This window comes from Opisthocomus hoazin, chromosome 12 (genome assembly GCF_030867145.1).
Source record: "Opisthocomus hoazin isolate bOpiHoa1 chromosome 12, bOpiHoa1.hap1, whole genome shotgun sequence".
NCBI classification, from domain to species: Eukaryota; Metazoa; Chordata; class Aves; order Opisthocomiformes; family Opisthocomidae; genus Opisthocomus; species Opisthocomus hoazin.
The window spans coordinates 23925176-23952096 of record NC_134425.1 but is presented as its reverse complement, the minus strand read 5'-3'; the positions used below and the strand labels follow the sequence as shown (position 1 = coordinate 23952096).

Below are 26921 nucleotides of genomic sequence, written 5' to 3'. Positions count from 1 at the left end.
GAAGGAGACCGGGTTTCTGGCTTTGTGACACACCACAGAGTGCTGTCAGCTGCCATCCACACCACAGCTCCTTACACAGCCCATCAACGCGCTGCCCTTCGGGAGCTCCCTCACAGAATCACACAGAACCCCAGCATGGTCAGGGTTGGCAGGGCCCTCTGTGGGTCACCCAGCCCAACCCCCTGCTGAAGCAGGGTCACCCAGAGCAGGCTGCACAGCACCGCGTCCAGGCGGGTCTTGAATATCTCCAGAGAAGGAGACTCCACAGCCTCCCTGGGCAGCCTGGGCCAGGGCTCCATCACCCTCAGAGGGAAGAAGTTCTTCCTCATGTTCAGATCTCGTTAGCTGCCTCTGCAGTTTGGAAGGTTTTCAGAACTCTGTGCTCCCTCAGGGTGAGAACCATTTGTACAACTGCCCTGTTCATGCTCCAGAGGGAAGTCTGCAGCTCGGGACGCTGCTGTTCGGGATGAAGATACGGGGGGAAGACGGGAGACGTGAATTTTCACTACTCAACAACTTGCTCTCCATGACTGGCAGGGGAAAGCAGAGCCATCCAGCACACTGTCTTAGCTTCATATAGGTAACATATTTATTGAAAATCTGCTTCACCAACAACGGTGAAATCATGACCAAAAATTACAAAACATCACCGTAGTTGGCTTTACAAAAATAAACTGCAGGAGTATGCCTCAATGATTTGCACTGGTCTCTCTCGCCCCCTCCTTCCTTTAACGGTGTGCGTTCTACTCTTCTGCATAACACCGCTCTAGAAAATTGCATTCCATCCAAAAAAATGCACTTGTTTTTTCCTTAGCAGAGGTCCTTAAAGTGACTTTTCCCCCCGCCCTCCCCAACAATAAATATAGAAAATAGCCTCTAAACAAATAAATTTTAGTTTGGTCAGCTTAAAAAAAAAAGGTCCATTTTCCCCCTCTTGGGATACGTAGTGACTAAGCAGCCATTTACACAGTATTCAAGTCTTTGGTGGCTTCGGCTGCTTAAAGCTGCAATTTTATCTACAGATGACCAACTGAGGTCCTTGTTTTTTTTCTCTCTCCAGAAACCAAAGACTATGAGATGATGTCAGCAGCAAATCCCCAGTAGGATCAGTGCTGCGTTTGCTGCACCTTCCCCGCGAGCAATCCACGGATCGCCCAGGAAAGCAACCGGTAAAGGGAAATCCTCTTTGGCAAGCGAGAGCTTTCAAACAGAAGGCGTCTTTGGTGGATGAACCTGCTGCATAAGCTGCGGTCGTTTCACTCGTGGTTTCCGTCTCTTTGGCCTGCTCTTCGCTTTGTTGATCTGCACCACAAAGAACGCCAGAACCACCATGGCACCAAGAAAAGCAAAGACTGGAATAGTCTGTCCTACGTCCTGGTTGTACCGGCCCGGCATTATCCCTGGAGAGAGGAGCGAATAACGACCGGATGAGTGACAATGTCTTGGCAGTGTTACCACCACCCACCCAAACCGATCCGACGGTAACTCTTGCTCAAAGATGAAACAGCTACTAACCAGACTACATTTCAGACAGGAAGATTAACAACTGCAGACCGACTAGTGAAAACAAGACGGGATGCTAATGTTACAGAAAAGCACCAGCATTTCCACCTCGACCTATCTGGGCACGTGGAAGTGCAACCCAGATCACCTCCGCAACAACAATCTTCTGTTCTGCATCAGAAGAGAGACGCAAACGCTTGACCGTAATTTTACCACTCAGTAATTTCGATAAATCACACCAATTCCTGATGCTTCAAGGAAAGCAATTTTGTGCCTGCTCCAGAGACCGTGCACGCACACGGTGAGGAGGAGCTGGAGAACAAAACCCTTGCTTTTTATGGGCATCTTTTGGTCTAGCAGCTCAGACTGGGAAAAGAGCACGCACGAGGCTTTCAAGCTATTTCCAGCTGGGCCTGCAGTGCCAAGCTCGTAGGGGAGAGCAGCCCACTGTCAGACTGAAAGCTGTTCCAAGTGCTCTACATCGCTTGTTAGCGTAACACCTTTCCCAAAGCGCCATTCAGAAGAATTCTTCTGGACTCTGCTTTTATGTGCTCACCCAAGGAATTTTAATTAGCAGGAGGTATCTAGCCACAGCTCCCAAGGACAGGGACTGCTGCTGACACCAGTGGGTCTGAACAGCACCAAAACAAACCTCAACGACCCAAAGAGCACCCGCCAAAGTCTTCCTCATAGTATGTCACATAGTCTTCCTCCTAGTATGTCACATGTGCTTTCTTCCAAATAAACTATTCACATGCGAAAGTATTTCTCTTGGGCTCCATCGTCAGCCTTTCACAAAGCAGCCATACTATTATCTGCATGTCTTTCACAACTGCAAATAAACACATGGCCTCTCTTCTGGCTGTGCCGTGTCTGGTGGGGTTTTTTTTTGTCAAAGCTTATACAAAAAGGAAAGCAAAACAGTGACTTTCAAACTTATCAGTATTTACCTCCAGGAATGTCCCACGCTCCACTTTCTCCAGGGGACAACGGTCTCACTTGGGGTCGGTTCTGTCGAAAACTGGGCAGAGCCACTTTATCAAGGTCAATTGACAGTAACTTCTGATGTTTCCAAAGGTTGCTAGAAGAAATTTCAAGACAGAGGTGTCTGCTTGCTTACTTCAGTAATGCAAGGAATTTTGCAGAAACACACAGAGAAAGTGACAGCTGGAACCCACAAATACCTCACTGTCGTTTGGACCCAAACGACAATCCGACCCACTCCTTAGGTTCTGCAGTTTACAGGCCTCCAAAGTTAAATTCTGACACCACAGGGACGCACTTAGATTGCAAACTATTTACTAACAACTCCTTCTCTCGCACACAGACTACCAAAAGTTACTGCAGGCAGCTCAGCAGACAAGCACGGGCTACGCGCTGACGCATCTTCCTTCAAGTGACAGACAAACGATACAACAGCAGGCAGTCAGGTGAGCTGCCTGAGACACTGCTCCAGAAAACGATTTCCAAGGCACGCAGTGACGACGGATTTCAGCAAGACCGTGCACTCCGAGCTGGGATCACCAATCACAACAGTGAATTGACTTGTGAAGCTATTTTTAACCCCCCCCCCCCCCCCCCCCCCCCAGTTTCATAGTGCAGCTATAAGGTGAGTCAGAATATTATTCACTGAAGAGGCATTAATCATCCTTTCCTCTTTGCAATCTGGTATTTCTCTAGGAAAGGCATTCCAGCTGTCCCTTTCAAAACCAGATGGAACAAGTAATTTTTCAGCTGAACTCAAAAGCAAGACTTTTTGTGTAAGCGTAAGAAAGACGTACACTAACCTGGGGGCAGTTTCATTCAAAGGCTGTGGTTTGGCCCACGACAAGTGAGGACAAGCAGGAAGGGACCGGGGTTTAGGGTCTCCCAAGTGAGCCTCGAGCACCTTTGAGTATCGATGCAAATGGTTACCTGCAACTCACAGCAGAGACAGACCGGGTTACCACAAGACTGGTAGGATAAGAGTTACCGACATTTGCCTCTGGCTAAACAGAGCTGCTGTAAAACCAGGGGCCCTTTACAGTAATGACAACTGGTGGCTAAATCTCAGTTGGAATTAACCAAAGGGTACCTCACGAAACAGTAAGACCGTGCACATACAATGGCAGGTAATCCACGATTTGCTGGCAGCACGCCACGACGAGACTGAATACTTTACAGGCGCTCCGTTGCCAGTAACTAGCACGCTCCCTGGCAGAACCAGGGAAAAATTCCTACTCTACAAAAAGAACCTTTTCTTTAGTCGAATCACAACTACACCATGACGAATCCCTACAGTACGTGCTCTTTTCTGGTAGAACACCAGAACATCGTAGAGCTCATGGCAAGCTAACCTTACTGCCCTGTAACTCAAGGCGTCTGCCCGAGGCCTCCCCTAAATTCTACCCTGACACTGCCCCCGCTGCAGGACCTGCTCAGTGTTTAAGGCTCTCACCTTCCATTCGCTCGGGGAGAGAGTAGCCTGCTCCTGACGGCGGTCGCTGTCTGTTTTCAGAATGGCTGAGACTTGGCGGCGTCACCCCGTAAGAAGTGTACTGCAGGAGGGAATCCAGGAGCCAAAAGCAATCTGTGGATTTCACAGCCCCAAGCCCCAAAACAAGATATGCATTATGCTACATTCAAAATGGCTCATCTTTCTGTTAAGAAGGCTGTAATGACATTTAGAAGTACAGTTTTTCCGGCTCTTGTTTTTCTCCTTCTGGGACCAACTTCAGAAAGATGCAACTTTCACCACACACCCCATATTCTTCCTCCAACACACAAAGATAAGCCATTCAGTCTTAAGATCTTCTCTCATGTACCAAATCAGGCTCCTTTGGGGAGTAGGACATAAAAGAACAGGTCTCAAATATGGGAATTCCAGCTTATGCAGGGCCATCCAAGCCCCTGCAAAAATTCCAATTTGGTGTGGAAACACAGGAACATCAGAGCTTCTGATACCATTTTTAAGAGGGAAACGGAGCACCAACTGCTTTTTTGAAATGACAAAACAAACACCTTGCAAAGAAAAGTAAGAACAAGGTAGTGTTTTCAGTGGAAAGTTATGACTGACTTTCCCAAGCTTAAAAAAATAAACAAATGAAGGGGAAAGGTTCTGGCTACACCCCAGCCAAAGCCAAAGCAGCACCTACAGCAGCTGTGGTACAGACCAAGCTGGCAACCAATGCCACAATATACTTCATCGTGGTTTTCCTTTGCACTTCAACCACGCGTGGATCCTCATTTTGATTCTCTCCTGAATTACTACTACCTTACTCCAGAGCTACCCCTAACGAACAAGCAGTCCAGCAGGTTAACACTACAATTCTCTAAAACTTCCAGTTGCAGGAGTAGGATGATGCCTTTATCACCTATTTCCACCACGCAGCAAATTGTTTTTCTCAGAACCTCTCCCCCCAGGAACAGTCGGCTGGGAATGGGAATTAATCTTCATAATCCTAGTGTCCCTTAAACCCTCACCTTTGATTTTTAAAGGGGTCAATCAGATTTTAAGGATTTATATTCACAAATGTTAGGAATTTACCTCCGTTAAAGCCACCAATCTATCTGCAGGAGACATCGCTCCTCGTTCACAACTTCAAAGCTAATTTTCAAGGATTTCTTTCGAGCCTTGCACTTTCGCTTGCTTCACAGGACACACTGAATTTAACAGCATTAGGGAGGTCACAAAGCATCGTTTTCTATACTTAATTGAAACCTAGGTATCTTCACTTACACTATGCGCTTTCAATAACCTACAGCAAGCACATAAGGCAGTGATATGTTGGTGTTATGGAAACTCACTGGAAGCCACCCAGAGACAAGTAAGTAGAAAATGCAGAACTTTCGAGGAAAAAGAAAACATTCTGGAGAGAAAGAAATGAGCTACAGACAGAGAGCTCCCTTCGGCATTGAGTTCCTTTAAACTTCAATAAATTAGGCAAGGGATGGATTACATAACTCACTATTTTAAAATGTCAGTGACAAAAGCTTAAAAAATTATAAATGTAATTTTCATCACAAAAGGGAAACTCAGGCTGAACATCACATTCAGTGGAAATGCAGAAAAAGACCTCACATATTGGATTATCTTTGCCCTCTCGAGCCACAGATCTACTAGGTCGTGCTTCACACGTCATGAGAAACTCCAGCAATCTCTTGAAAATTTTAGAAGTCAGATCAGACAAAGTGCTAGAAAAAGGTTTTAGAAGCACCAGCCACACAGCGAGAATGGCTTCTCTGGGAGTCACAGAAGCCGCACGCACACAGAATTCAGACATTTGCTACCTAGAGTTGTCAACAAACGCTTTGAAAACCCAAACAGAAATTCCTGCTTTTCTGACATAGCTACACCAGCTGCTTTGTGTCAAAGTAGAATAACCTGAAAACAGTCATGCACAACTGAAATGTTGAACATTACCATATATCCTCACAGGAAACAGTGCAAAGGGAACCAGGCACGCTGATGAGCAAACTCAAAAGATAAAATCCATTGTACTACATAAACGTTCTGAAAATGCAACCGGGGAAAAAGTCAAGGGATTCCCCTAATGGCCTTTTCACAACTTCAGATCGGGCATGTGCAACTGTTAGGGCTTTCTGGAAAGCAAAACACCCCAAAGAAGCAAAAAACCTACCAACCAGCCCCCCTGCCCCCGTCCTCGGCAAAGAACCCACTCCAAAACCAGCCCCCACAGCTTGTGGAACGGAAAAACGGGCAAGGGGCCTAAGGCGGGGGGAATGCTCCCACCTACCAGAGGGCTACTTAATGTGGGGCACTCTTTTGCTGTGAGTGCACCTTACAGCGTTCTCAGCAGAGCTCTGCAGAACTGAGATTAATCCCCAGTTAGGAACAGTTAGAGATTCCCTAGAAAACAGCTACCTTTGATGGGAGCTGTACAACCCCCATTGGACAGTTGTCAGCATAAGACAATAACTTCTCCTGCGTGTCAAAGCTTACAGACCTTTCTGTCGATGGCTGTCATCCAAGCAATTAGAGTCACCGTACAACACAATTCTGCCACCGCCTTCAGAGGGAACTTGGTAAAGCCCCAAAATAGGGACATTTTCAATCACAGCAGTCTCCTGCTTTAAAACTTCCAGACCTAAAGCAAGGCACAAACAAATTTCATTGCCTGCAAAGCATCAACATCAATTTACCTATAAGTCAACACAGCCTCCATGGCAAACTTACGACGATAGCTATGCCGCTCCTCGTGTGACACATTTATGCAAAGTGTTTTCAAAAACCGCATGATTTTATGATAAAAACGAAGCTTCTCCAAGACTCTGACTGTGAAGTTTCCTACTGATACTAACGTTTTTCTTTCTTTGGTGGAGAAGCACAAAAAGACCTCACAACCTGGATTATCCTCAACATTCTTGAACGAAAAATCCTAATATTTTCAGTAACAGGTTTAAAATCAAAATGATCTGCCTTACAAATCACTTTATGTTGTTTCAGTCCTGTAGAATTCTATGGACACAGTAAAAAATCAGCTGTCAGAATGCACACTGCTTTTTGCCGGCTTCCTTTGCTGCCATGACTACCTATTCCTACAAGAAAACTGACTATGGAACTAACAAAAGAGAACTGAGACATTCCATGAAATACAACACCTGTCTCCCTTTAAGCAGCAGCTGCAAGACAAAGGCTTTGATTAAACTAATTTAAAGCAGCCACTCAGGGCAAGCCCACTTCAAAGACTGCTGGGCTTGCACCTCTCTGCAGCTCTGCAGTTACCTTGCACTTTCTCCATTCAGCTTTCAACTCAGGAGCTAAGAAAAGTATTGTTTAGTAACGACATCTAAACAAACAAAACCCCAACAACAACAAACAAAACCAAAAAACTCAGGTGAGTCTTCCCACTCCTCCCCCCCCCCCCCCACGCTCTAAATTTCACAGGATCCCAGAATGGCAGGGTTGGCCAGGCCCTCTGTGGGTCACCCAGCCCAACCCCCTGCCGAAGCAGGGTCACCCAGAGCAGGCTGCACAGCACCGCGTCCAGGCGGGTCTTGAATATCTCCAGAGAAGGAGACTCCACAGCCTCCCTGGGCAGCCTGGGCCAGGGCTCCGTCACCCTCAGAGGGAAGAAGTTCTTCCTCGTGTTCAGCTGGAGCTTCCTCTGCTTCAGTTTGTGCCCGTTGCCCCTTGTCCTGTCGCTGGGCAGCACTGGAAAGAGTCTGGCCCCGTCCTCCTGACACCCACCCTGCAGATATTTGGAGGCATTTCTAAGGTCCCCTCTCAGCCTTCTCTTCTCCAGGCTGAACAAGCCCAGCTCCCTCAACCTCTCCTCGTAGGAGAGATGCTCCAGTCCCCTCATCATCCTCCCAGCCCTCCGCTGGACTCTCTCCAGTAGCTCTTCATCTTTCTTGAACTGGGGAGCCCAGAACTGGACACAGCACTGCAGATGGGGCCTCACTAGGGCAGAGTAGAGGGGAAGGAGAACCTCCCTCGACCTGCTGGCCACACTCCTCCTCATGCACCCCAGGATCCCATTGGCCTTCTTGGCAGCCAGGGCACACTGATGGCTCATGGTCACCCTGTTGTCCACCAGGACACCCAGGTCCCTCTCTGCAGAGCTGCTCTCCAGCAGGTCCACCCCAGCCTGTACTGGTGCCTGGGGTTGTTCCTCCCCAGGTGCAGGACCCTGCATTTACCTTTGTTGAACCTCATCAGGTTCCTCTCTGCCCAACTCTCCAGCCTGTCCAGGTCTTGCTGAATGGCAGCACAGCCTGATGGTGTGTCTATCACACCTCCCAGTTTGGTGTCATCAGCAAACTTGCTGAGAGTACACTCTAACTCTTCATCCAGGTCACTCATGAAGAAGTTGAACAAGACTGGGCCAAGTACTGACCCCTGCGGGACAACACTAGTTACCAGCCTCCAACTCGACTCAGCGCCGCTGATGACAACCCTCTGAGCTCTGCCATTCAGCCAGATCTTTGGCAGATTTTACTCCCTCCTCACCCTAGCTGCTCTCTGGACCGGCAGGCAGAGCCAGTTTTCATTATCTCCAGCCCTGCCACGGTTCAGAGATCTGCTTCTCAGCCTCTTCTGAGTATCAACATTGTAAAGCGCAATTTTCGAAGCAGTATAATTTAAAAGCATCCCTCCAAACGCACGGCAAGCATCCGAGTAATACTGGCAACCTAAAGGACATGTTTGCAAGGTATTTATGATTAGAAGTGAGATAATCGATGAACAGAAAAGCCAAAAAAAGCAAGCACAGGAACCTTCTCAAGACGAATGGGTACATGCAGCAAAACTCAAGAGGATATCTGGCTATAAACCTGCCATTTCCATCTTACAAATCCTTCCCATCATTTTGTCTCCTGTGAACTGAAAGCTCCAATAAGCAGCAGGAGGGAAAACACCCCAATTCATGAAGGAACTAAAATGAAGTCTATAGAAAGCTGGTTTTAGGTTAAGGGTTTCTCGCCTCTAACACCCATTTCAAAAAACAAAATAGGACAAACTTCAAGTTCAGTATTTAGTCTCCTTTACTTTAGACACTGCCTTTAGATAGCAGAAGCAAATCACAGAGCTCTTTTGCTTCATGACTGCCATGAAAAGGACTCACCAGAGAAAGCAGGTCCTGCAGGGTACTTGTCAAATTGACCTCCTCTCCCTCCCTCCCCCCCAAGCAGATGTGCTTACATACAGCAAACACAATAAAAGACTGCACTTATACACTTCAATATCGCTGTACTATATAAAAATTGTATACAGAGTCATACTGCAGCTGCCTGGTAGGCATCCAACTACATGTTCTACACAAAATGAAAAAATACCTATCCTATCAATGCATTTTTCATTCCATTGTTTTTATACCTTTAGACTTTGTAACTTTGCTTGTGCACTGCCTTCCATGTTCTGCCTAAAACACACAAAAAATAACAAGGAAGTACATACCTTGATCCTTAAAAGTCTGTGCAATGACAATGCCATCTTCTGGAAACTTTGCAATACTGCATCCTGATGCGTAATTCACTGAAAGACATCACAAAATTGCAGCTTAGACTAAAAATGACACTCCTTCCCTTCCCATCATATTTCAGCGAGCTGTTAAAACAAGCACAGAAGAAAACATTCCCAGGAACACTGCTCTGAATTTCCGTATTTTGACCAACATGCGTATTCACAGAGAAGGCATTTCTAAGCACAGCTTTTCCAGGTTCACCTTTACCTACTGCTTTCAAACCTCTCCACTTAGGAGACTGACATTATCCTTTTTTAAACTGAAAAGCTTAATCAAATGCCACAATAAACGCAGTAGTTCACACTAACAGTCATTATTTATACTACAGAGAAACCGTCTCATTCAGTCTACACTGGTGAGCATAGACAGACCTCAGCGCTGGTGCCTTCTCTTTCCACACGCACTTTCCAAATGAACCAGTCAGAAGACTGAGATGTGGAAATAAAGTATGGAAACATGAAGTGACTTGGTCAGCTAAAAAGAAAGACTGGCTATGCCTGGAAAGTCTGAAAACAGTAAGGTCACAGAGCTGTGGTCTAACCACAGTCTGAACTTGAAACCAGTCGAACATACTCATTCCAAGCTATTTCAGGGGGAACAATGCAAAAGATGACAAGAACAGAAAGTTACACAGCATCTCAGATTGTTGTGATGCATGTCTGAAGTGGTGTATTCCAAGGAAAAGTCCCCACTGCTTCTCTTCCTCCAAAAGTTCAAATTTCCACTTAACTGCAAAATTGAAAGTCCAACTAAATCAAAGGTTTCATCCTGGCAACTAACATTTATAGTCCAGACAGAGAGACACAACCCAAAAAAACTCTTCAAGGTATCAGCACCTGGAACGCAATCCTAAACTGAGGGCATTCATTACCTGATATGAAAACTTCTCAGATACAGTCTACGAAGGAGGTCATCATTTAAGCATGCTTACAAGACGCTTCGCTGAATCTGAGTGGTTGCCTTGACTTCTGCCCAATCTCCTTCTCACAGAAAACTAAAACAACCCACTGTAGCCTGTGTAGGCAATGGACTGCACTACTCACTTTCATGACTGGCCATGGTAAAATCGCCTTCGTACAGCCCGTCGCTAAAGGCCATGTTCCACACAGAGAGCAGATCATTGAGAGCTGGTATATTAGCACCTCCAGTATCAGGCATCCACCACTGTCTATAAAAATTACAGCATAATACAGTTTATTAGTATACAGAACATACTCCTTAAGTTTTGCATAATGAAAAATCAGGTGTCTTCCCACATGCAGACTTTTTCAGTCACTTCAATAAGAAACTATATTTCAAAGCCTTATTTAACTCCAGGGGCACGTGAGCAGCTGTCTCTCTGACATGTATGCTTCTGAGCAAAAGTTAAGTAATACTGATGTAAAGTTCTCAATTCCTTCCAGTTCCATAGGAAAATTTGATTTCCTAGAAAGAAATTCACTTCTATGCTCTTTATTTGGCTAAGATGAGGCAACAATGATGGTCTTGTCATTTCCTTCTCATTTTTCTAATGAAGCAAAATGTTACCTGCTCACAAACTGCAGAACAGATCGTTCTAGCTTAACAGCAGCACAGGCCAGGCTGATAACTACAGTAATTACGATGGTCTTTCTCACCCCTGGTGATATTAGCGTATTTCCCCTTTATGCAATACACTGGAACAATTTCAGTAACAGGTACGCAATTTGGCAACTCTGCAATTCACATTTTCTTTCTATTCTGCTCCCCAAAAGTGAAAATCTACCGATTTTTCTTTGTCATTCTCCCATTTCTTACTTCTTTTCATTGTAAATGTTTTTCTGGGCTTTGAAAGAAGACTGCATTACCAAAGTGGCCTTTGCAATCATGATAAAATAAGCAGCAATTCTCCTTAAGCTGCAGGTTAATGTCAATTTTGCTCTTCAGGGAGTCCCCTCTTACAGGTAGCATGCAAGCACTAAAGCACAGCGTACCACATTCGGGATTTTTAGGGTAATACGTGCAGAAAATGTCAATTCTATGGCATTTTATTTCCCAAAGAATTGACACAAATCAGTACCTTGTGTTTTCATCATAAAACTTCACTTTTCTCATCACAGATGTGTTGTACCAGTCGCTAAATACTATAAGTGAAAGTCCATTATCAACATCCCTCCTCAGCTTGGTGATCTCTTCAGGAAAATACTCCTCCTCACTGTCCACCATCAGTAAAGTCCCTGTGTGTACAAGCAAAAACAAGGGTTCACCAGGCTCTTCGCTGTAATGTTATCGCTAATCACACAACTCATGCAAAAGTCCACACAAGCGCACATTTATTACAATATCTGGTCCACGTGCCCTGCTCTGGCAGCTCACCTAAAGAAAGAACATTTAAGGATAGGAAATATAAGACAATTCAGTTTACAAATGTATCAATAAATTCGTTCGGCAGCACAGTATGCTTTTTAAGGGTGCTACTTATGCTTGTACAGTCTCATGAACTGAAAGCCCATGTGTTTTGTCTCACCAAATGCTCCATAAACTGAGGCAAACTGTGGCAGAAGGGCACAATCAGAAGATTCATTGCTGATCCAAACTAAAGTGCTACTGTAGATGTACCCTAGGAAGAAGGCTTTTGCACTGCTCCAATTTTAAAAGGTACTCTGCTCACTACTGCAGATTTGCAGCCAGGTAGGCAACAATTATTCTGAAACTTGGTGTGAATCAGACTCTGAAAACTACAGCTGCATTTTAGCAGACCTGACTAAAGTGCCACTGCCACTTTCACATAACCCTCTCCCGCTCCTCTGAGCAAGCAAGCACAGCATCTGCATCTCTGAAAAATACAATCATAAAAATACACTTTTATTTCCTGGAAAGATGTTTATGCTTTTAGATGGCTCCTAAATAATAAACCATTTTGCTTCTCCAATTTCTGGTTGCCCAGAGAGGTGGTGGAACTTCCATCCTCAGAGACAATGCAAATTTCGACAGGACGATACCCTGAGCAACCTGATCAGCCACTGACACTGGCCCCACATCTCAGTCCCTTGCAACCAAGCCACTTCTACGAGTCTGGGCAGTCTGCGTTCGGAAGCCTTCTGATAAAGATCCTGTAGAAACCATGCTAAAGACTTGGACGATGGGACAGAGTGCACCTTTACCAAGTCTGCAGACAGTATACATTAGGGAAAAGTGGTAGATGGACCACAGATCACTGCATTTTCCAGCCCTCACTTCTTCCCTTTGAGGAAATTCTGGAAGCCCAACAAACTACTGATCAAATGAGGGACAACGTAAGACTGGGCTCATATCATCACCAGCATGGCTGCTGCACAAGAAACACCTGAAAGTTGGAGAAACAACAGGAGGACTATTAGAAGAGATGAAAAATCAAATGTACCAAATCCTCTTCTCCACTTAGTGCAACATACAGTAAACATCCTAAATGATTTCTTTGGGATACTGCATAGGAGAAAACTGGTTTAGGTTTTCCACCCATTTCTCCAACAAAATGACTGTGAACGAGAGGAGAGAAAAGTTCCCCACTGCTGCTCCCTATCAGCTATAAAACCAGCGGTCTCAGAAGAGAAACGATTTTGTCACTTTCTTAAGGGCTACCATTTCTGTATCCAGTTGCACATCCACTGAACTCAAAAATCAATGGTGCGCTATTTACTGAAGAATCGAGATAAACAAGATTACTACTGACAACATTTCCAGAACTAGAAAATTGTCAGGAGAACGCACCCTCACTTTACAGTCCACCGAAGAACGTTGCAGCCCAAAAGAGCAGAGTGTCTTGTTGGAGCACGTCATGGGGCATACTGGAGCAGAAAAGGGTATGGACAACCTGGTTTGTTCCCTGCCTGGCATATCTATCAAATCCCTTCCTGATGAACACACAAGAAACAAGCCACACACCGCTTTGCAGTAGCATACGGTTGGATAGAATACTTTCCTCCCTCTTCTACCTACCCACAAAGATCAGTGTTCTAACATGCCACTGCTGAGGAAAAAAAAAAAAATACAGAATGGACACTTCTGATTTTAGTCTGCATTCACGTCATGCTTCATTTTGACTGTGCCAAAATCTATTGGCAAATACGGTTCTGCCTTTGTGGGACTGAACAGACAGGGGCTTTTAAACCCACTCAGAGGTGGCCTTTCCCTCTCGTTTTTTCATGATAAGGATAGAAAATTGCACTGATTCTCCTAGACTCCCACGCAAACTTCTGCAGCCGAACTTTACACAACGAAATATCACCATATAAATAACAAACACACCCACTGTTATAATATTTTTCTACTACCACCAGAATTTTTCTTTGTGTCCCCACAACATTATGGCCTTCCAAAAAACAGGCCATTTTAGGAAGAAGCTAACAGTATGGAGAACAAGGCAATAAACTCATGCTTACCATACTGACTCGCATCAAAACATGTGAACGGGGAACCAAGAACCTCAACAAAGTACCCCATGCTCCTTAGGTGCTGGTACATGTCCCTGAAGTTTGTGTGGATATGGTCACCATTCCTAAGCAAAAGAGAAAAGTGCTGAAGACATTTAAATTTGGCACACAGAAATCCAATTTAAATCCTCTAATTATAGACTACTTCCTAGTTTCCTTTCTAAACGGTCCAATTTTTTTTTCAAACGATAACCTGTGGTTTTCCAAGACACCCTCCACTCTTTGCAAAATTCTTCACAAATGACACTGGTTCCGAGCGCTACAGAGAAAAGTTACTTACACAGTCAAAGCCAGAGACTGAGCATGTCCCTTACAAAACACAATTCTACATGTCTGCATTACACCAGAGAAAAACTGCTGCATTAAAATCACATGCTCCTCACGGGACTTCCTCCTCACAAAAGAGCCCGTAAGAGCAGTTTTCACCATTAACTGGAAGAAGCACATAGCACTACCTGTAAATAACTGCTGAAACTCAGCAGAAAGCTCCTGTCCATCTGCGGTATCTGCATGCTCAAAGTAGCTTTCCAAGAGCCTATGTCTTGGTCACCGACCCCATTAATCCTCCCTTACACACTGTTGCACAATGGGTGCTTTCCCTCTCCATCTATGCAAGACAACAGGTCAGCTGAGCCTCGCCCTGCTTCGAAGAGAGTCTCTCTCAACAGACAAGGGGTTTCTTGTTTAGGATTCAGTCTTTCAAATTTCTCGTGTTTTTTTTGATAAGTGAACGCTGAAGCGGCTACAAAGCACCCCCCTAAACTTCCTGGGAGAAAGTAGAGCAGAGAAAAAAAATGCTACGCTTTGAATGCCAAACAAAAATCTCAGTGCCTTAGCGTGCGTTTTGTAAGCTTTCCATTTCGTGAGACTAAAACCATAGAGCACAAAAAACATCCTGCACCAAAAGCATGCAGAGTCAAGGTGCTTTTCATGGACTTCTTAGAAAAGATAATCCCATGTCACACTGAAAAAGGCCAGAGGCCTCTGGCATTCAGTGCAGTTACCCCATATCATTAACACACATTCAAGAAACCCTGATTTAATAGAACCTGAGATAAATACCAATCTAACGGATCATTCTTCATCCTCAAATTATCCCTGGGGAAGTATCCAGGTGGGTAACGGAGGTTATGATATTGATCCCAGAGGACTCGTTTACTACGAGGTGGAGTAGGAATAATCTTCACTTTTATTGGCAGCTTCACCGTTGAGGTCTGTTCTGCACCATTCTTAGACTGAAGGACAGAACAAACTACAGTGAAATCCTTTTTCCCCACAGGAACATTCACCAGTTAATTGTGGATTGTAAAAGCCCCCCAAAATTGAGGTATCAAATCTACTTTTAGCCACCAGTACCAGCTCTGGAGACAAAGAGATGACTTTTGCCTTAAATCACCACAGTATTTCTTCTGCACTCAACAGTTTATATTCATGCTCAGAACATAGAACACTTAAAATATGTTACGACTGTGTTTTGGTTCAATTGTTCAAAACCTTCAAATCTTCTCAGGAACAAATAAGCGCGGTTCTAGAAGAAATATATTTAAATAATCTCTTCTTAAAAACACATCACTTAGAATTCACAATAAACAAATGAAAGCACGAAGTCAGTCTCAAAGACAGGTTCTCTGATTCTAAAGCCTATCGAATTCGCAGATTAATCCTGCTCTCAACTTTAAAGATCATTATTTGTACTCTTCCATTTCCTGACCCCAATCTAAGTTATCCTGCAAATGACGGGACCACAGCAACCCCATAGAAAGAAGGCATTTACATACTGGGAAGCAGTTTTAATTATTATTAAGACTGAAAAATTGAAATGCACAGAACTTACTTCATTTTCTGCAGGAGATGATACTGTGATCATAACATGACCTTGAGCAATGCCTTCCCAAGATGCTGCTTTCTTTGCTACAGAGATGGAAATTGCTAAGTATCCGGACCAAGGCCACAATACAGGGGAATAGGAAAAAGCCACTTCGATATTGTCCCCATTTTGGGGGAGATAGGGTTGCCAGTCTGGCTGTGAAATGAAGAATACAGAACATTGGCAAAACAGTATTTGCAGTTGCTAATCTCTGCATCCTGCACAAAGAAATTACAAATATTAGCTCTTCCAAAGATTACATCACATTTAAAGATGTCCACAAAGCCCAAAAGGTTGGTGTTGTGTCAGTGAATCAACGTAATCGTGACAGCCTTAACGACCTGGACTGTAGGCTTTTCGAGGCAGGACTCTCTCAGAAGCTATCTGAATAGCATACTGCCCAAGGGCACCTGTTTTAACCGTTTGGGGTCCTGTGCAAAAATTTATTGGCAAGTACACAAAATTTCCTATCAGTAACAAAGAGAGCTATCACTATAACAGAAGCAGGCAAATAACATCAGCTGTGTCTGAGTATTACTACAGGCTAATGATGTTGGGTAAGAGCTTCAATGCCCTTTAATGTAAGCTTAAATCTAAAGCAGACCTCAGAATTCACATTAAAATGTTGAAATTAAGCTCATTTACACTGGCTAGAGTTTTGGGATAGGTGCCTCAATCCCCAGATCTGTTCTACATTTAAACATAGTTAAAGCTTAATTAAAAAAAAAAACAAACAAAACAAACCTCCCTAGTCAACACCATGCTCAACAGCACTGGTGTAGAAGAACAGGTTTTACAGCAGACCTTGGTAAGTCAATACATTCAGGTTATTTTGACCCATGGAAGAGGCGTGATTTATGCTGTCACGATTCTTTACTGAGATTTGTTATGCTGCAGATCAAAAAAAAAAAAAACCAAAAAAAAACCCCAAACAAAACAAAAAACCACCAAGGAAAACTCTATCCAGAAGATTTTAAATGCCATCAGAAAATACAAAAGAAATCTCTAAGTACCTGTCAATCCAAGATAAAACCCTACACACCCCTGAAACCAAGGCACTGCTTGAAAACTTGTAGACAGCTCATGCTGACAAATCTTACTAACCAGGGTGCGTCCTGTAAAATCAAACATTGTGCATCTCGTGCTGTCAGCAGTAAGAACTGCTTTGTTCTATGAAACTTGCAGCTAAAATAGTATTTTCTGGGAAGCTTTTAGCAACACTAATAATCAGGACTTGGAACAATGTGAAGTCTTACCTTGTCTACAATTCTCCCAGTGACTCCCATGCCATTAAGGATAGTCACATTAACAATGGCTGGCATCCCTCCATAATATATGGGCTGAGAACAATAGGGCCACATGTAGGGACATTCCGTCAAGTCAATATAGCTTGGACTCAAACTACAGCAGGATGAAGGAGGTTAAAAAACAAAACAAAACAACCCCATCAATAAACAGAAGAACACGCCACTATATATAATGATGAAAAAACTACAGATAAAACATGCCAGTCATAGTTACTCTATCAAGCTCCCACCTTGCTTCGCAAATTTGCCCCAAAATCTTCCTCCCTTCTTTTTTTTCAGATTTTAAGTTTCGTGGAAAGATTGGCATACAAAAAAGGCGAAACCTTTCAGCACAGTGAGACTATTCTTATTATCGAAAGTTAAAATTTAAGTACTTTTCCATTGTGTTCTAGGTTACACTATTCATAACACCTGAAGCTAGAAGAGAAAGTAAATTTAGCTCTCATAGACACCTCCTTCCCTACACTGCTATGACTCAGGTAGAAAACACTTTGACTTTTCATCCATTCTCTTGTCACAATTCATGCTTCAGGATTACACTAGATCTGTGCAAGTTCTCTTCGCTGCATAAGCACAGACCGCTCAACTGAGTTACACATGCATCACCTGCTCTCTTAAAAGAAATATAGCAGATTATAGTACACCATTGATAAAGGACTAAAATTAACCTGGCCTGTGGTTTATAGCTGTTGAGGATCTGATAAGCTCTCAGAAGATCCAACTTGCCGTGTCCTTGTTCAAACATGTTGACTCCAGGAAGTCTACGTGCTGACGCAATAAGTGCCTGCTTCATACTTGCTGGATTCACCATTTCACGCTTCTGAACTGTGCTGAAATAGGAAACAACAGATCACGTTAAGCAGCCTTTATTCTAGTTTCTAGCTAGTCTTGCTTACAATCCTGCCTTAACAGTCATTTGATTTCAAGAAAATGCAATCAAAAATCAGTTTGCTGCAAGTAACACCTTCTGTTCATATTTGTCTATTATTACTTGATTTCTCACTGGAACAGCTTAAGAAGAGTGACAAGTTTCTGACGCATTTCTCTTAAAACTATTACATGAATTTCTCTCCTTACAATGTGCTCCATGACCAGCAGTCATTACAATCAGGGTGGTATCTTTATACGCTAAATAAAATATTCTGAAAATCTAAGCCTCTGTAACTGGAAACTTGCTGGTATCTTTCACAACATGACTCTTCTGGGGGTTAAAAAAGTCTTTGTTGTGTGAAGAAAACCTCGCTATTTTATGGAGGAAATATCATGACGACTTTGAATTTTTGGCATGCTTCTCAAATCAAGATTCGCCTCACCCTTCTGTAGTAGAAATGTCAAAGTACAGACTTGTACCTCCCACTGTCCTTTCACGTTCTTCAGTGTGCAACAGCTGACTTACGCAACCGGATAACAGCCGTAAAACCCTAAATCTATGAAATTTACAACTGCTTAGATAATTATCTGCTACAGGTGCCTACCTTGAGCTGTTTTTACAACACAATCGACAGAAGCTCAGCAATTCAAAATGATTAAAAAAGGTGACAAAATTACTTCATAGTACTGCTCTCCCTGGTTATATTTTCAAAGATGTAACTATTATTGAAAATAGTTCTCAAGTTTTTCCCAGGAAATTTAGAGTTAGTCAGACAAGGTAATGTCTCGGGTTGAAGAACCATGATTTTATCCTCCAAGTTTGTTTTCCTACACCTAAACACAATTCAGTTTTATTTGGTGGGTTCATTTCTAGGGCCTTTCATCACTCTCCTGCATCAGTATCTTTTTAAAAATTCTTATTTGAGACGTACCTGACTAACAAAGTAACAGCACCTGCCACCACAGGAGATGCTACACTTGTCCCAGAGAGAGAGCGGCATCCACCTTTCATGCCGGAACCTCTCACTCCAGAGCCATAAGTAACAATATCAGGCTTCACTCTACCATAACCTCCAGGCAGCTCCTGTGAAGGAAAACGGATGCATTAATGCCCCAATACGTCATGAATACTGGTTGCTTCTTTGGGCATTTAAACTAACTGCAGGTCATTCAGAAGCAAAATTCTCAATTAAATTAGCCAATATTTGGCATCTCAGATTAGCAAGTACCACCTAAAGAAGGACTCAAGCTGTTCATGACAAGTTCTGTATGTTTAAACGTTAATATTACTGCCAATTACTCCAGTATCTATGCTAAGCATGAAACCACTGACAAAATACTAACCAGCACTGCTACCTGGCTAATGAATGAGATGCAGCACAAGCAGAAACATGTAACAGTCCCCTTAACCAGGATCACACTGCAATCTCATCTGAAATCACGTGTGCAGTACTTGTCACCTCAGTTCAACACGCAAAGAAGTGTACCGTTACATACACCATGTGCAAATCCTAGGATTTTTAAACTGAAGGAAGGACAAGAGCAGGCCTTCGTTTTTGCAGATTTAACCACACAGCAGTGTCCTCACTGTAAATCAAAAGGTACTGGACATTTTACAAATACATCAAGAATGTCAATAGCAGTCAAGATTAATTATAAGAAACCCTGCAACAAACATTAGGCTTCTTGCTTAAAGACTTACAATCTAACTATTCTGATCTTTGATGAAATCTTTTATCACCAGTTACTCCAACACACACTATCTGCATGGGACTGTCCCCTCCAAAAAGGCTCTTTCCAAGGCGCTTCTTTTGGCTGCAGATGTGGCTGCCCATAGTCAAAGTATCTTACCCAAGTGGTCATTCCCCTCGATGAAAAGCGAGCTATATTATCTTCAAAGTCAATGCCACCTACTCCAATCACATCCATCTGGTCAGCAGGGTTATTGAGAGTCCTAGAATAAGTTCGGAGATAGGAAGACAAAAACATAAAAAACATTACGCAGTCCCAAGTTTATCTTGATAATGGACACGCTGTCATCAGATTTTGGTCAGACACTCTTTTTAACCTCCACAAAAACAAATTTTGGTCCTGCCCAACACAGTTATACTCACTAGTGAAAGCAACTTTTCAGGCAGTTAGTAACTTAGTAACTAACTCAGTAACTACCAAACCACATCACTTGCAGACAAAACAAAATCTCTTTTTAGGCATTTATTTTAGAGACATACCACAAATCGTTCTGGCTTGATCCCTTCTGTATTCCTTAAGCCCATGATCAGTACCCAAGGATGTCTGCTTACGCTAACAGGGAAATGTCAGCCAGAAGTACTGCCATTCTTCTTTTACCGACTTTCCACTGGTTCAGCGCAAAATATTTTGCTGAATATTTCACAAATTGCTGTACTACCACAGCAAGTGATAAAAACAGCAGAAAGTGGGAGTTTAACTGGAGTCACTTTCAAGAAACAGATTATAGCAAAAAGGAGGAGGGAAAACTTCCTGACCAAGCACAACTACTTCCAAAACCATATAATAACACTCTATTTGCTTTTCTTTGAAGTGGTCATTGAAACTTACCCATACAAAGGGCCATCATTGCCAATAGCAGAGACCATGATGACGTTGTTAGCTGTCAGTTCCCATACCTACAAAAAAATAATGTTTGCAATGAGGCTCTGCCACAAAAAGAAGAGACTTTTCTAACCAACGTCTACTCCACAGGGCCTGACATACGCAAATGATTAGTCCAACCCCTCTTTCTTACTTACAAAATACATCTCACTGGTATATTCAGTATTAAGCTCCAAATGTTCTTAAGATTATGTGACCCAGTCTCGACAGCAACACTGCTGAAACACATATTTAGGTTACACTGAAGGAAAAACTCCTGCCCATAACAAAGCACTGCAGATGCCGAAGTCAAGTTCTTCTGAATTCCCTCCAGTAATACTCTGGGGAGAGTAGTGCAGTCACCGTCAAACTAAACTTCAATGGAGGTTATCATAAAAAAAAAAAAAGGGAAGAATTTCTATGCCTCAAATCTCTTAATTACATTTTACAAAGAAAGATTTTACCCTTTTCTAATACGTAAATTAATGCACTTCATGCTTTTGAAGGACAGATCAACAATTCAGGGAACCATGACATTTACAGAGAAAAAAACCTAATTCCATCTTGTCCTGAAACACAGCTCTTACCACACAGCTGAAACAACCACCTGTACTTTCTACCTACTTGTTCTTAAACAATTTGCTGCTAAATTCACGTTATACGTATTTTTACCACGAAATAAACTAACCATGCAGAGATTTAAAAAAAAAAGCAAGGGTGGATTTCAGTTAAGCTTATTCTACTAAGGGCTCACTTAGTTGCCTGGTTGGGTGCCACACTTCCTAGCAGTACAAACAGCATTCTGGAAAAGGGCATGCTTCCATAGCTCTGTGAATATTTGGGTTGTGTTTGATTTTTATAAATAAATTCCTTAAATATATTCCTAAAAGCCTGCACACCATACAAAATCTCTCACGCAAATGAAACTCCACAGAACCTGTCGGCAGCACCAGAACCTGTCGGCATCTGTGGCAAACACAGAGCTCTGCGCGAGGGATACAAACACCATCACCACTTTATTTCCTTGTACTAACCTTGTCAACAAACGGATGATCCATGAAGTCTGGCCCACCAATACTGAGATTCAATACATCTATCTTCTTTAAAATTGCATAATTAAAGGCATCCAGAAACCAAGACGTATATGAGACCTACGTAAGAAAGAGGTGGGAAAAAGCTATCGCTGGAAAATCCAGTGATTCCATGACAATACAGACTTCAGACAGAGAGGAGAAACAACACCAAAATAAAGCACAAAAGTGACAATGGTCTCCTAGTATTTCTAGTGCTCAGTACATTTCAGCGACTGCTCCAACACTATACAGCTCAGTCTTCCACACATTATTTCTGAAAAGTATGTCAGATTTGGAAACTGTACGACATCCTGTACTAAGTCTCTTTTATATAGACAGATGCACCCTTCTCAGCAGAGAAAGTATGTCTACATCCACAAGCAGTTGCAATGGAAAGGATTAACACAGCGTTAATCCAGAAGGCAGAAATTGAAACGTGTAAAATAGCTACCTGGTTATTGGTGAACACTCTAAAAATGTGCAGTTCTGCATTTGGAGCAAATCCCTGGCATTCTCTCATGCTGGCTATCACACCTGCTACAAAAGTCCCATGGCCTAAACCTATCACAGGAGGAGGAAACCAAACAAGATGTTAGAAGTCAAACCATTTCACTGTCAAGGATTTGTACTGTTAAACAATGCCTATACCAAAAATCACACCAATCTAACAGACTGTACCACATTCACCTTGAATCGTATTTTGCTACTGGGTTCAGTGGGCCCAGAATTCCCAGCACTGTGTAGCCAGACACAGAGCTGATGAAACTCCAAGTGATACACTCTCCAGCCTATCCACTCCTGATTGCTATCGATGAAATCAAGCCACATAAAGCATTCATGGGAGAAAACAGTTATTCTGGAAAATGCAAGTCACAAGGCCAACGTATTTTTACGTAAACTTAAAAGATTTTTAGCCTGACTCTGCAATAACCATTATTTTGTTAAGGATGAAAAATAAGACAAGAAAACACATTTTTTCCTCCCCTCAAAAAACAATTCAATTTTTGTTTTATGGGACTGCATTCATCGTATTTTTGTACTCCAAATCTGCCTGTTCAGTAACTAATAAAAAGGAACTAATATAAAGTTCTTTTTTATTTTTTTTTTTTTTTTAAGTTCAGAACTAATAAAAAGTGCTACAAAAATCCGGTGCTGCAATGCTAAGAGATACCACACACGATAAAACTACAGTGCAGCACGCAAGACAGAGCAAGATATGCATATACCTTGAACTCTAAAGCAATTAAATTGCCAGCTGACTCACTGACCAAGACTGCATGAAGTTAATAATCTTTGAAAGCATATGGTCAGGGCACGTTAGGGTCGGCATTTGAAAAACGAACACAAACACACTGCAGAAAATAAAAAGTTCTTTGGAACTTTGATGGGCGTGAGCCAGCACAGTGTTTGCTGATGAAAACTATAAAGATTAGAAAGACTTTACAGGAAGGTGCCAAAACTCTGATTAGTTCACAGCAAACAAGGAAAATGCTCTCCCTCGTAAGTATGGAAATACGTATGTACTGTGAAACAGCAGAACACATAAACAGGAACAGGAAAGAAACAGCTTGATGGGGTTTGCTCACACCTCCACCTACTCTGACAATGTATTTATGCCTGCATAATGTCTTCTTGTCCTGACATTTTTCAAATGCTGTGATGAAACGCCACATATGATTTAAGGGAGACTTACGCAACACCCTCCTGAAGCCCTAAGACTCTTTGCTGAATTTGGTATGAGTACAAAGTGCTTGGGACACTGCAAAATTAAGCTTCGAATCTCAAGGTACACAGTTTCAACAGATGTCAGCATCACAGCAGCCAACAGCAGTTCTACAATGGAAAGCAGGACATGCCAGTGTCAGGAATAGTCGGACGAATGTGCACAGTAACTCACCGTCATCCAAGGTTCTCTCGTTAGTCCAGTTTGTTCTCTCCTTTACATTTTTGAAATGTGGATGTTTCTCACTCAGACCAGTGTCAAACACTGCTACTCTTACACCAGCACCTATAACAGAAAATCATCACTTTTTCTGATTCAGCTTCATAGCAAATCTATTCTATCAAGCTAAAGAAAACTTCTATGTTCAATGCAGCATCCAATTTACAAGCTAAGTTACAGATCTTAAAGAAAACTCATATTCCAATTCAGAAATTCAACCACAGATCATAAATAAGGCCAACTTCTCCTAAATACAGCACGCACAAAGAAGAGCACTCCATAAGCATATAATGCCATTTCAAAACAAAGTGTTTCTCAATCTTTCTGGAACTGGCACCCAATGAGAGATTCACACATACAAGCAAATTAGCCCTTCCTTACACTTCCCTTGTTTTTCAAAGCAGTTAATTGTTCTAAGCCAACAGGCAAAAGCATACCTGTGTAACCCATCTGCCAGAGGACATCTGCCTGCAAGGTCTGAGCAACTTGGCGTGGGATAGCTCTCAGCAAACGCCTGCTCGAGTGTCGACCTGTCGCATGCCAGAAGCCAGAACCTAAAGAAAGGCTTGCTCTTCTCAAGGGACGAGATGACTGCCATTTTTGAGTCCATCTGGTTTCATTGCAGTGCAAGATTGGATCAGCTATGGGGAGTGAAGAAAAAACAGCATGAGGAAATCCACAAAAGATTAGATTTTTTGTGCACATATACACATCACATTGTTATAACTAAAGTTTTAGAGGAGTGAGTATCCATTTTCTCTAATCAAAATCAGTAAAAGCTTCTGGTTTATCTACTAGGGATATAGTGGTCTGTAGTCTCAGGTAACTGACTGCTGCAAAATATTTCTGTGTTGTAGATGAAATCGTTGCCACACTTCACCAAAGGTAAGAAAAGACCCTAATAATTTCATAGGCAAAACAACCGATTTCTGTAAATTAAAGAAGAACTGTAGGGCACTTCTTATTTGTGTAATGCTAAGCTGACAGTTTGAAATGAGGCCGAGAAGACTTTTCCAAAGCAGATCTCATGCAACCACACAGAAAATTACTTACACTCTGAATATTTGAGTGATCGGAAAACCTTCCGCTGAGGTGTTACACGCTTGATGTTTGGATGATCTTCCAGTGTCAGTACTCCATCCCTCTGTTTCTCATTGATCTGAATAACTTCAAAATCACTAGGATAGTCACTGGCTGGGTTGTTGCGAGGTACAATCCTCCAGTTCTCAATATCACTACTTTTTAGGGCACTTGAAATAAATTTACTTCTAGCTTTAGCGGTGAAGTATCCATTAAAAGCCACAATATACTCTGGAACAAGAGCACAACTCATCAAACTGATGTTTAAGCAGCTTACTCATGCATTCACCTCGTAAAAGTCCGAATATTTCTTTTTTTCTTTATTATACAAAACAAATAATCACAATTTGAGGCACTTTTTTGTTGCTTTTAAAAAGCTGCAATTTATTTCTGCACTACCTAATGCTTTTTAATTTTTTCCCATCAGGAAACCTGTAAAATATAATAAAAACCTTTGAAAGGAAGGTAGAATTGTAAATATATCATGGGAAGGTGAAACTATGCGGGGAGAGGGAATAGACTTACTGTTACATCCAGCAGCACAAACAACTGCTTGATATGCCAATTCAACATGCCTCTTCACATGTACGATTTAAGGACACTTAGCCTCTATACGGTATTGAGTTTTAATGCAAATTACCGACACCAGCTACGACACACACACAGAACGAAGCCAGTCCCAACAGCCCAGTCCCTCATCCAGGTTAGCGATCTGTGAGTGGACAGCACACCACCACGTTCACCACAGGAAGTCTCTGGCTAACTACGCACAGAAATGTCCTTGCTGATGTGCTGCCTGTAAGCACCCAGGCACACACACAGCTTCACTGTGAGAATACTACCAGTGCCTGAGGCAGTAAGTGGATGCAGGGTCAAGGCATCCTGCTGCTATCCTTTGCCATCTCAGCAGTGGTATCTGCCTCACTTTGCCTCTCATCTCTCTCCCTTAAATTATCTATACAATTTTTCCACGCACGTGTTAGCGCTTCCAAACCTTTTCTTGAACAAACCCACAGAGATTTTTTGCCTTTCTCACCCCTTTAAGGCCCACTGGTGGTTACAGTGCATAAACGCGCCTCAACCATACCACCGGCCAGGTCGAAACAGCTACTAAACACAACAAAGTGACCAGACTTGCCCAGCTGAGCCCTCACACTCCGTTTTCACTTTTAGCAGCCTCTATTTCCCCCATCTCTTCCTTCTCTCATTCTCTGAATCGCCTCCAGTTAAACCAAAGACCTTTGAGAAAGTCTGTTTCTCTTTTTGAATACAGAGAATTTAGCAGATGACATGCCTCTACAGAAACTCTGAAGGTTACAATTGCACAAACACCACAAATCTGCAACACACGCTTGAACTTCACATGGATTTCTTTTTTTTTTTTTCACTGCTTAACTCTTTATTACCATGCTCCACGACTGTCGAAGTGAATTCCACTTTCAGAGTAAGGCGAGAACATTCAGGACATATGTGAGCCTCGTGAGAAGAATTCCCTAGTCTGGTACCAAAGTGGTTTTTGCCACAGAGTAAGATAACAACCAGAACCAACCAGATGTTTGCAAACTTCATGGTCATAGAAGAAAACGGTTTCATTCCAAAAATTCCATATATTGAAATCACTCTTCTTTATAAACTAGTTCATTTTTCTTTCAGTAAACGTTGCCTTCAGTGTGCTGATAAACTGGATATTCTTAAAGCTGTGTCCAAAATAAGTAGAGACTTCATGGTCTTTTGAGATAAAGCCTAATAAACAGGCTCATTTCTTTCTACGCTTCTTCTCCATTTTGTATTAAAGGATTCGGTCACTCAGGATGTGGTAGCTGAGTCCTGTACTCCATTTCTGATGGCAAAGTTATCGCCCTGGAAGAATTAGCAAAGCTGATTGCAAGCCAACCTGTAAGGCAAGGCAATACAGAAAATAATTAGATTCACATTTCTGCAACTGTATAACCTGAAAATCACAAAAGATAGACACCTTTGGCAGTTAGTAGTAGAAATCATAAGGGAAAAGTTGTTTATGTGTTTCATTTAGCAGTTTTGCACAAACGCTCAAGTCTCGTCCTTGCTTAGACCAGAGCACGCGTGGAGCGCTCAGGCATTAACCCGACAACAGAACAGGCAATGATGACAGCCAGACTCTAGTACCCTTTGTGTAAGGCAAGAGAACAAAACGGCATGCCAGACCCATGGCAAGGCAAAAGTGCAAAATAAAATATTTATACAAAAAAAAAGTGTCCACAGCGACCTAAAAAATGGTGGGTTTTTTTCCAAA

At 42.6% G+C, this 26921-nt stretch overlaps 1 protein-coding gene across 2 annotated transcripts; it reads right to left on the bottom strand.

Moving 5' to 3' along the window:
- Positions 1-566: 566 nt before the first annotated feature.
- On the bottom strand, positions 567-26538 carry MBTPS1 (membrane bound transcription factor peptidase, site 1). Of its 2 annotated transcripts, XM_009940432.2 has the most exons (22): positions 26056-26538; positions 24623-24880; positions 24007-24210; positions 23525-23635; positions 22079-22188; positions 21589-21705; positions 20522-20589; positions 19793-19895; positions 18874-19025; positions 17740-17901; positions 17021-17165; positions 15732-15920; positions 14960-15132; positions 13847-13962; positions 11506-11662; positions 10511-10635; positions 9401-9478; positions 6450-6590; positions 3941-4072; positions 3291-3417; positions 2454-2584; positions 567-1400 (listed from the first exon to the last, which is right to left on the bottom strand). In XM_009940432.2, the coding sequence occupies exons 1-22, from the start codon at positions 26240-26242 to the stop codon at positions 1204-1206; spliced, it is 3183 nt and encodes a 1060-aa protein (XP_009938734.2). In that variant the 5' UTR covers positions 26243-26538; the 3' UTR covers positions 567-1203. The 2 variants fall into 2 exon arrangements, with proteins under 2 accessions (XP_009938734.2, XP_075289559.1); XM_075433444.1 differs by lacking the exon at positions 6450-6590.
- Positions 26539-26921: the final 383 nt, after the last annotated feature.

Bases quoted from the DNA above. Each gene is read 5' to 3' on its own strand.
- MBTPS1 (XM_009940432.2), bottom strand. From the start codon at position 26,242: ATGAAACCGTTTTCTTCTATGACCATGAAGTTTGCAAACATCTGGTTG. The intron at 13,963-14,959 runs GTATTTATCTCA...TCTTTTGCTTAG, and splicing joins AAGAATGATCCGTTAGATTG to GAATGGTGACCATATCCACA. The intron at 11,663-13,846 runs GTAAGCATGAGT...TTGTACACACAG, and splicing joins TTTTGATGCGAGTCAGTATG to GGACTTTACTGATGGTGGAC.